Genomic DNA, 11762 nt, shown 5'->3' with positions numbered 1-11762 from the left:
GCAAAACGACCAAAAAGCAAAAAATTATCTGAACTTTATTAGCAAAGCTGAAATAGTAGTATATAACAATAATACATAACCTGAACAAAAACTTGCATACTGAATAAAATCATAATATTCTACAACAAACAAAGCAACTAGTGAATGGAGCATGATAAAATTTTACAAAGAAGACGATAGAAAAATCCGAAAAAACATCATGAGTCAGATGCATAACAGAATAAGGCCATTAAAATTTGTTATTGAATAAAGAATTCGAAATCCTACATTCAGAAAAAATAACATCAACAATACCAACAAAAGAACTTTTGGTTGAAAAGAGAAGACAAAGAAAAAGCTAATGTGAAGAAACAAAAGAGTCTTTTGTAAGGTTCAAGCTTGGGATTATGGCAGTGACGTTGTGTCCTTTCAAAAAATTGGCATACCAGTGTGCAGAGAGCTTGGGATACCGTGTCAACTCCTTGTCATCAAGGTCAACATAATACAGACCATATCCAATGTTATACCCACCCAACAACTCAAACAGATCCAACAAGGACCAAGCAAAATATCCCCTTGTGTTTGATCCATTCCTGTTATTTCCCATGTGACATGTCATATCCATCGCGGGATTCATCATTCATCATGTATATGTATATCTATCTTAAAAGAAGATTGTACCTTAGTGCATCCAACAAAGCACCAATATACGCATGCAAGTACTCTACCCTTGCAGTGTCCATCAATGTCCCATTACGCGCTTGTACTTGGCCTGTCACAAAACATGATTAATATGTTGATATCTATACACTCATATATCGCTTCATTTCTATATATATATATATATATATATATATATATATATATATATATATATATATATATATATATATATATATATATATATATATATATATATACCATTTTCATGGATGTAGATTGGAGGATTTCCATACTCTTCCTTGAGATAGTTAAGGAGGTTCTGGAGACCTGATGGAGTCACCGGGAACTGAGATTTAAAAAAAAAAAAAAAAAAGATTCACCACTAGAGGAGGATGGATAATAAGCGATAGATGGTTTGAGCATTCAAACCTGAGTTGGCAGGGGTTCACTTCCACCGTCTGCAGCTGAAAATAAAAAAAAAATTAATAAAGAAATTGACACGTCATCATATTCGTAATTCGTATTCATGTGAGTATTATTTACTATATCCATACGTACATATAAGGGTTGCTGCCATGTCTGCATTAACATCCCTGATGTCGGTTTCAAGACTACTAGGGTTGTCCTTCACATAGAAATTGTTGTAGTGGTTTATCCCAAAGAAGTCAAATGAACCCTTGACTCTCTCTGATTCAATTTTGGTAAAACTTGGGATTCGGTTGCCTGCATTCTTCTTCACTATTTCTGGGTAGTCCCCATTCACCAAGGGATTCAAAAACCTGAACACAAAAATCAAAGTGAAATTAGTCCGATTCCAAGACTAGGATTTTCTCATCACTCACCAACCCAAATAGAAGTCATTGGCTCTTTCTGTAGCTTTCACATCTTCTGTTGTGTTGGTATACGGTTCAAACCAATACGACAACACATTTATTCCAACAAAACCATGCTGCATGGCCTGCATATAAATATAAATATATATATATATATATATATATATATATATATATATTACGGAGAGTTGTTCAACAAAGAAACTTGATGTCAAATGCCAATGAAGATAGCAAAATCAGAGTTTTAATTACCTTGTATTTTTCCCGGTATAGTCTTACAGCTGATGCATGTGCAAGAAGCAAATGGTGAGCTGCAAGGTATGGCTCAGAAGTGGAGTCACCTCTGCTGCAGTTAATGAAAACCCCAAATGGGGAAGAACAACGTCCAGGAGGTGAAAACCCCATATCATAACCACCTAAAGCAAACACATTGGCTTCATTAAAACTAGTCCAGTGCAAAACCCTATCACCAAATTCTCTGAAGCAAACATCAGCATATGCCACGAAGTCTTTCCTGCATTTATAAATGAATATCATATCATGAACCTTGTAACACAAGCACAAGTAGTTTTAGTTTTAGTTTTAGTTAGAAAGAATATGTACATTGATTTCCTACTAAGCCATCCTCCGTATTCGTCTTCAAGTATCTGTGGTAGATCATCATGATGTAATGTGACATGTGGTTGTATTCCTGCATATAATATAATCAGCATTGCCGAATGTGAACAAGTAAATCAACCTTTTTAGGGATTTTTTTAGTTAGTTAGATGATTCAACTTTTATATACACAAAACAATAGGTGACCAAATAACTTAGTTATATTTAACCATTGGCGATAAGCCTATTGATGAAATCGTTGTAGAACTGTAAGCCCATTACATTCACGGGTCCTCTTCCATCTGCTCAAAATAAGACTATTCATTATTATAAGCAACACTACAGGTACTCAAGTTTTATCATTATAATCTTAAGTAGACAACATACATACTTGGGATGAGTCTGGACCAAGAGATGGAGAATCTGTACGCTTCCAAACCTGTATCAGCAATAAGTTGAATGTCTTCCTGCAACATCCACATGCAGGGTGACTACCTAATCTAACTCAAATTCATAGTATGATACCATTCTTACTACTAATGTAAAACATTATGTATGAAGACAGCATCTGCTTGAACATGTTGTAATAAACTGTTTTTACTTGAAGCCTTATGCTGATCAAAAAGATGAGTTGTGGATTGTGGTATGTATGGTTACCTTGTATTTATGGTACCCATCACATGCTACGTCTCCATTTGCTCCATTGTAGTAGCCTGAGATTTTGGAGTCAAATAAAATATAAAAATAACACCCTCCTTAGCAAACATAGAATTATCACATACAAAGCATACGCTCTGAAATGAATTTTCAAGAAACCTTCAACTCCCTAAATACAAAGATTTTAATGTGATACAGCCAAAATACAGGACACTTGGTTCAGAAACAGATCCAAGATGGTAAAGCCTTGAATTTCCTAAACCAGCCATTGTTGATGTCACTTCCATCAAAACCAACTATTAGGATTATAAATATCAAGGCAGATCAAACAAAACTGATGTCTCTTGTCATAGAAGCTAGCTAATTCATTAAATGCTTTAGACTGAATCATGCATTCACTTTTGCAAGTAGGCAAGGCATTTGATATTATATAAATGAATAACCAGGGGATCCCTTTATGATATTACATATAGTGTAACTCGAGAGCAGCAGTATTGAGCGGACAAATTCTTTGTCAAACATAAAGCACATATACGGGACTGTTTGGACTGGTCCTGATTTTATATGGTTTGGGGGGGCAATATAATCAGATTTACAGACAATCCCAAAGTTGCGAGACTAGCTTCGATAAGATGATTATCGTATTCTAGTTTTTATGTACAGTAACCATTTTGAAAAGTGACATCCAAACAACCCCAAAATTCAGTCGGTTCACGGAATAAGATGAAGGAAAACACAAAACCATTCAACTCAATTTTGGTATTGATCGAAAATCATGCGTTATCCGAGCTAAACTCCTTGTATTACCTGAATGAGCGAAGGTGTCCCAAATGCTGAAACTCCTACCGTCTTCCAGCACTGCTCCTTCAACCTTATCACACATAGTTAGCTCCAATTCGGCTCTACAGACAGACACTTCAACAAAGAAATTAGGAGCACATACCTGATAAGCGGAAGTGCCGGAACCAAAAACGAATTCAGCCGGAAAATCATCTCTTCGATATTCATCAACCACGCCGTATACGAAGAACTGTACATCATCATCATAGCTTCCGATCACCAGAAGAAGAGAAAGAACAAGAAGATGGACAGAAATCGACATGGCTTCTGCTATGAATCGACTATTCTCGCAGATACAACGACGATCGGTCAAACAGTGTTCTAGAAAGGGAGGGAAGGGAGAAAAGGCCTTTTTGTATTATCCTTAAAATTATTCGTTCAGATTTGGAAAGGAAATACTATTTGTAATTTATTTTTATTATTTTCATTTGTCATTTTTTGATAATTTTTATTTTTTTTAAATAAAAATTGATAAAATTATAATGGGTTTATAAAGAAAAAGAATAATTCTATTAATTTGATAATAAAATCTTATAAATGTTTTAAAGAATATTTGATTTCTTTTATAAATGTTCTAAAAGATTTCATTATGTTATATAAAAATATTATTTTATAAAATATTTAATGTTTAATTATTGATATCAAGTTTTTATTTTTAATAAACCGTATAGTATACGGGTCTCACATCGAGTCCTCCTTAATAAATGAAGGTTTTTTTGTCACATATATTCTTCTCCTTCATTTAGATACATCGCATTTTCTAGAATTTTTTAATTTTCTATTTTTTCACTTGTGATTTTATTGTATTTTTCATTTTATTATCTTTTATTAAATTAAAATTACATATTTAATCCGTAAGATATTTATTAGAAATTATTTATATATGTAATGTATTCAATGTATTAAAGCATCATTAATTTTAATAAATTAAATTTTTTCTTATTTTTTTTATAAATTCAAACTTCTCAAATTGTTAAAATTTCGTATTACTTTTTTAAAATAAACTTATATAATACATGGATCTCACATCTAATATCAATATACACTTTACAGAAACCAATGCACTTCTTTTTCAAGAAAAAAAACCATGCGTCCTTTTTTTGGCGGTTAAAAAGCCATTCATCTTTTAAACCTTTTCCTATTACTTTATTTTTTTATTTATTTACAAACAAACCTCGGGTACATCAAACTCTTAATTTAAACATTTAAATTAATTTTATTTATATAACCTTAATAATAAAGTATTTTCCAAAGATTTTTATTTAATTTATAATATATTAAAGCAAAATATTTCTTATTGTCTTTTTTCTTATTTATTTACAAATTAACCCTTAGATACATCAAATTCTTAATTTAAACCCTTTAAATTTTATGATATTTATTGATAAACCTTGTCGTTAAATAAATTTTATTTACTATAAGCTTAATAATAAAGTATTTTCCAATGACTTTTATTTAATTTATATTACATTAAAACAAAATACAAACAAAATATATTGTAATATCAACTACATTTTAATTAATGTCATTTAACATTTATATTTTTAAACATATAGTTGTAACTAAAATATAAAGGTAAACAAACCAAACATATATCCGAACATTCATCAACTGTCTGACAAAAATAAATTCATTGATTTTTATTTGATAAATGACTGACTCTAAACATGATTTTTTTTTAACTAAGCAAACAGGCACAAACAATGGTTTTTTTCTTCGATCGTTAAGAATGATCATTTATATTCATTCGCTTGGTGTATCAACGAACGAACAAAAAATATATTGTTCCTTGTATCATAAACTATATATATAATCAAGATTAATCGTGGATTAATCGTTTTGCATTCTCCAACTAACTAGGATTAGGGGTGTTTATCGGAAATTACTAAATTAGTGATGGCATTTATGGTTTTCGATCGGTAGCCGTTTGTCTCGGGTATGATAAAAATGAGTGGCTTTTCATTCGTCGGCAATAATATTAGGTTGATGAAAATTTATTTGGAATTTTATTTTTTATAATTTTATTTTTGTTATTATATTATAAAAACTATATTATTGTTGTTTTTTATCTTAATAAAAAATAAATATAAAATTATTAATATTAATAAAGTTAGTAATAAAAATGTAATTAATAATAATAATAATAATAAAATAATAATTTATTGATTTGGTAATAATGAACTAATAATAAAAGTTGGTCAAATAATAATTATATTGTGATTATGATTTAATAAATAAAGTTAATATAATAACTATATGATAATAATTATCATCATTAACCTAAAAAGTAAACTTAATAATATAGGTTGATGTTGTAGATTGATTTGTTTAAAGTATGACTTTTTTCTTTTACTAGCACGTAATTTATATGTCCATGTTGACATGGACAGGTCACATGAGCTACCATCAGAGTTGGAAAAATCAAATCATAAGAAACTTTTATATATAACTAATGTTTGGTTAAATTCAATACAGAGAGGTAGGTCCTGGGTTAGATTATTCTAACCTTATTTTCTTCACAAAAACATTTTTCCAAGGGTTTGTAAATGAGCTGATGTGGCATGCTTATATCTACAAATATAGAAACAGCATCACGTGAGGACTTATTTTAAAATGAGCATTCATGAGAACGCCTCAAAAAAATTGAAATAAAAAATCTAAAAAATAAAAATCATAAAATCGAGCATAGATTTATGTCTAGGAGAAAAAAAAAATTGAAAAAAGAAAACGAATCATTAAAATTGAATCATTGATCATAATGATGCAAAATAAAATAAAAAAAAATTGAATCATGGATCAATTTTAATTATGCAATTTTTTTCCAATTTTTTTCTCCCGGACATAGATATATGTTCGATTTTATGATTTGTATTTTTTTTTTCTATTTTTTAAGGTGTTCTCACGAATCTTCATTTTAAAAGGAGTCCTCACAGAACTAGACCATATATATATATATATATATATATATATATATATATATATATATATATATATATATATATATTGAATTTTTTTGTAAATTTTTTCAAAATAATAAGATTTTTCTTAATATTTTCCTTTCTCGTTTGTATGTCTTTTACTTTAGGAGTGTTTACTTGTTAGCTTATTGTTATTTTAAAAAACCAATAAGTTAAAAAAAAAAAAAAAAAAAAAAAAAAAAAAAAAAAAAAGTGTTTGGGTTGTTCAAAAGGCTTTTCAAATGATTTTTTGACTAGGCAAAAAAGTATAGTTTCAAAAAGTCACAAAATGTGGGTTTTTTGGTTGCTTATTGGTTTTTTATCATTTTAACCCTAAGTCAAACACTTTTTAAAATAAACTTATTAATTTTTTTAGTTTTTTCCACTACAAAAGTTAATCCAAACATTTTTTAAAAACTCGTTTTTCAAAAAACTATAAGTCAATAAGGATTTTTTCCAAAAGCACTTTAAGATTAAAAAGCAGTCTCAAACACTCTCATATAAGTATAATAAAAGATATAAGTATAATAAAAGTTACACTTTAAATATATTGAGACCAAAAAGAGTATAAATTGGTAGTATAGTTTAGATAGTGTGTATATTTAGTCATTTATGTTTATTTTTTTTATATATTTAGCTATTTATGTTTTTTATTTTGTATACATATAACCATAACATTTAATGGTAATATGTGTAAAAAAAAAAAAATAAGTACTTTAACCCATACAAACGAGTATTTTAATTTTAATAACCACCTTCTATTTTTTTTAATGGCCACTTTGTAACGCCCGATTCCCGGTACGTATTTTTAAATATAAGTTTTTGCATTTTCACTTTGGGACTCGACGAGTGAGAGGCCCCAACTCGTCGGGTAGATGTAAATTTTGGGACACGGGTGGAAAAATCTACTCGACGAGTAGACATGTCTGGATGAAACCTTAAGTTTGAGGGTTTGCACCCTATTGAAACAACTAATAGGGTCTCCACTCCATCCTCCATCACCCTCAAACTCTCTTCATGAAACTCTAATTGATTATTAAGTGTTCTTGAGCTTTTGTGCCATTTGTGTGTGTCTTTGAAGCTTGAGAAGAAAGAAGAGGCTTGGGAGATCAAGAGAAAGCAAGTAGATCCAGAGGTTTTGGCACATTTCCAGCTCAGTCAGGGTATAAAGTTGATACCTTGACTATTCATTTCTTAGATCTCTATTTAGGGCTAGTTTCTCACATTTTCTAAGTCGTAGTGAAGCCATTTCCGGGATTGTGTGCTTCTATAGGGTTGTACATTCAGATCTTGAACCTTTAAGGGTTCCCATGGCATAAAGGTGCCAACTTTATGGCCATGGGAGTCCCATGCTATCACACCCCCAAAACCGGTGAACGGCGGAAACGTTCTGGGGTGGAGGACATCATGTACAGTATCACAACAATGTAAAGTAGTAAACAAGCAACATCATCATCCATTGCATTAATAGTATAATTTCATACAAGTGTGTTCTATCACGTTATATAGACACCAAAAATTATATACACCAAAATAAAAGAGAAGTCTTGAACAAGCTCCTTCTTCTCAAAATTCGGCACCTATACCTGTCTACTGGTGACCTGAGAATACAAGTTATTTTGAAAGCGAATATCAGCTTTAAAGCTGGTGAGATCATAAGTATATTAGTGTCTGAATTTGTATGAAATCATTTGTAAGATGTTTTGTAATATATAAGTTCTGTTAAGTTTTGTATTGTTTGTATTTGTTTGAACTCTCCTAGAAAACCCTATGTTTTCTACTAAAAGTAGCCTTCTACCAAGGCATCTAGTATCTGTGTGTGTGTGTCTCATGTAAGAGTGTGTCTTTTCCCAACTCCGACTATCATTAACCAAAAATATAGTTTTTACATCACCGTGCATCGTGTGCACGATCACGAAGTGAATATAATGGGGAAATATTATAGTACTGTAGTATTGTATTAAATAACTACTGTTGTACTAAGTACCTTAAGCAGTTGTAATTTTTATGGCAACATGTTATCGGCCTATATCTTGCTATCGACTCAATAGTAAAACGACAATGTAAGATGCCATAAGAATGACGTCTGGCACCCGTAGACTAGCAAGTCCCACTATAGCGAGCAACAAGGTGTAGGATAGTCAATCCAGTATAGATCTATACACAAACTCATATGCTCCCTAATTAAGGAGATTCTGATACAAAAACAGTCATGGTAGGTAGTGCCATGCCCTTTTAATGGCTCACATAATTGTGTTAATGTATATGTGTGTTAGCTGTATTGTGTGTTCTTTCTCTGTCTAGCATGTATGTTTGTTTCTCGTCATAGTGTCTATTGTTTGTTTCTCCTCACTCTGTTTCATGTTTGATTCTCATCATAGTATGTATTGATTCATGTATGAACTGACTCATTGTATGTTTCATTGTTCTAGTAATAGTATCTTCCTAAATTACCCCTATGGTAGCTTACTAGTAAAGTATGAACATGTTTGTAAGCCCTTGCTACCCAAGGGGATAGAATTGGATGAAAGAAATAACCTTTTATATCTATATACATATACATAATATATAACTAGGATTCAAACGACCTTCGGACAACTAACCTTGATACCATAAGACCACATCAAACGAGAACAGGAAGCAGGGTAGACTAGCAGTCCTAAGTCCTTTCAATCCTACTTATATAACTATATCTATATAAATACACAGAATATAAGTTTAAAAGAGTTTGAGTAAAATTATTTGACAATTAAAAAAGTTTGTAAGACAATTTGAGGTAAAACAGTTTGATAAATAGTTTGGAAAGTAAGAAAACCATTTGCTTGGTAGTCATTAATCACATGTGATTGATATAATAACTATAATTGTTCAACTTGTATCCCCCCCCCCCATAAAAGCATTTAAAACATTTCAAAGGTTAATTTATGGGTATGAACTCACCTGTAGTGAGTGGTTTTGATGGCAATGTTGGATCTGTTGCTAAGTATCAAGTGGTGACTTGAGTACACACGCGAATCCTCTTTAACACATATTGATACATATATGAATATAATTAGTGTTATGAACAACTAACTATTGAATTGGGACCACTTTAATGACTAGTAAACACTTATATTGAAGTGTTACAACCATAAATGATTGTACGAAGGGTTAAAAGGCTATACAAGAGAGTGTATGGCCTGAATACACAGTATATGTGTGTGCGCGGCCATGTGTGCGGCCAGGTGTGCTACCAACACGTGTGTGCGGCCAGGTGTGCTGCTAGAAGCGTGTGCTGCCAGAAAACATGGTGTTCTTGGTGAAAGATGTTACCTTTCCGGATGATACTTGAGAGGATTTTCGAGTCCTAGCTTTGTAAGAGTGTAAGAAATGATCAAAATGTCCAAGGATAGTATATATAGGAGGGTGTGTGCGGTTGGAGGTGTGTGTGGTTGGCCTGTGTGCGGTTGGCTAGCCACACACACTAGTGTGCGGCCGCACACACCTGGTTTGGTGTGTTTGGCCCGTTTTTCCAATGCTACACCCAAACTAACCCATCCTACAACACATATCTCAACTATTGTAAGCTTTAAGCACTCGTTTAGACCCAAAACTTCATTATAAAATAGCAAAACGAAGCTAACTTTGATAAAAATGAAGAATGTAAACTAGAAATTTCGGGTTGTCACACATGCACCTTGTATACTTCATTTTGGGTCCTTATAAGCTAGTTAACCCATGCATGCACCTAAAGTTTGTAACTTTACGTGCTATATCGATCTTAGGATGTCAGATCCAGGTTCTGGAAGCATTAAGATCGACTGAAATTAATTGTATGGACTTGGACTTTGGGGGACTCGACGAGTCGCTCATAGGACTCGGTGAGTCGTGCCATGGCTCCCCAAACTTTTCTGTTTTGGAGCAATCTGGTTGAGCCTATAAGAGGACTCAACAAAATGGATGTGAATATAGAGTTGAAGATCAAAGAACTCGACGAGTTAGATGATGAATTCGGCGAGTTCAAGGCAATGTCCCGACTGTATGAAGAAGAACTCGACAAGTTCAAGGAAGAACTCGGCGAGTCCAGGACTAAACGTGCCAACTTGCATAGAGTAAGACTCGATGAGTTCAAGGATGAACTCGACGAGTCAGGAGCAAAAGGTCCCGATTTTGTATGAAGGAGAGCTCGACGAGTTCTTGAAAGACTCAACGAGTAGGATCGAAGTCCATCAATTTGAGGATTATGGAACTCGACAAGTTAGTGGACCAACTCAGCGAGTTGAGTCAACCAGATGTTTACTTTGACCAAAAGTTGACTTTGACCAGGATTTTGACCTTGACTTGGACTTTGAACTGAGTTGACCCTTAAAAGGGTCAAGAGTATGAAATGGTAATTAAGGAAAGTGGTTATGTGTAGGAGTTGAGAGGAATTGATCCCTACATCAAGGACAGTCCAGACACTTCACGTCATTGAGATGAGTTACCTTCCAGTAGAAGTGGGTCTAATGCACCAAGGCCGGCCCACTGGTAAGATTTATAGTAGAGATGATTGACTTCGTGATAACTATCTGATATGTACTATTTGTTATGATTATGTACTAGCATGATAAGATGTTAGGTAGTAGGGGGAATAGTCCCCGTGTTACGGTCGTAAGGGTCGAAGGGTAGGTCGGGCACCCCAGGTATGTCCGACAGTATGTTAATGTTATATTATTATATGGTAGTAGTAGTAGGGGTGGAATAGTCCCCGTAGCCGGTTGAGATAAACTGAAGGGTAGGTGGGCACCCCAGAAATGCCAAACATGGTAGGTGGGCACCCCAGAAATGCCAGACATGATAGGTCGACACCCCATAATTTCCATACAGGATAGGTCAGGCACCCCAGAATTGCCCGATAGTGTGTTAGTTATGTGGTATGTTGTATGATGTGCGAACTTACTAAGATTTGTGCTTACAGTTTTCAGTTTCGTTTTTAGGTACCTCTTTAACGAAGGGGAAGGAGCCGGCACGGTAGCAACGTATCACATTCACACACAGAGGATTTCTGTATTATGAGATTCTTCGGATTGTACTCTGACATTATTAATATTTCATGAGATGCTTTTGAGAGATGTGGTTATGATTTTATGATATGATGTGACACGATGATGTTTTCTTATAAATGTTTTCTAAATCGTTATTTATCAAGATGAAATTTTTGGCCTTGAAAATTGGGATATTACAAGTTGGTATCAGAGCCTTGGTTTGAGGGATTCAG

At 32.9% G+C, this 11762-nt stretch overlaps 1 protein-coding gene across 5 annotated transcripts; it reads right to left on the bottom strand.

Moving 5' to 3' along the window:
- Window positions 1-213: 213 nt before the first annotated feature.
- Window positions 214-3935, bottom strand: LOC145014757 (beta-glucosidase 11-like). 5 transcript variants are annotated; one of them, XM_078973196.1, is made up of 13 exons: window positions 3673-3935; window positions 3537-3600; window positions 2730-2785; window positions 2464-2539; window positions 2303-2374; window positions 2079-2166; window positions 1728-1989; window positions 1485-1600; window positions 1201-1421; window positions 1072-1106; window positions 901-988; window positions 661-751; window positions 214-572 (listed from the first exon to the last, which is right to left on the bottom strand). In XM_078973196.1, the coding sequence occupies exons 1-13, from the start codon at window positions 3829-3831 to the stop codon at window positions 338-340; spliced, it is 1563 nt and encodes a 520-aa protein (XP_078829322.1). In that variant the 5' UTR covers window positions 3832-3935; the 3' UTR covers window positions 214-337. The 5 variants fall into 5 exon arrangements, with proteins under 5 accessions (XP_078829322.1, XP_078829323.1, XP_078829326.1 ...); XM_078973197.1 differs by having other exon boundaries at window positions 1072-1100; XM_078973200.1 differs by having other exon boundaries at window positions 2460-2539; window positions 3537-3593; window positions 3673-3786.
- Between the last annotated feature and the right edge of the window lie 7827 nt (window positions 3936-11762).

Source organism: Lactuca saligna, chromosome 9 (genome assembly GCF_052625555.1).
Source record: "Lactuca saligna cultivar CGN05327 chromosome 9, ASM5262555v1, whole genome shotgun sequence".
Taxonomy (NCBI): domain Eukaryota; kingdom Viridiplantae; phylum Streptophyta; class Magnoliopsida; order Asterales; family Asteraceae; genus Lactuca; species Lactuca saligna.
This window is presented reverse-complemented; position numbering and strand designations above follow the sequence as displayed.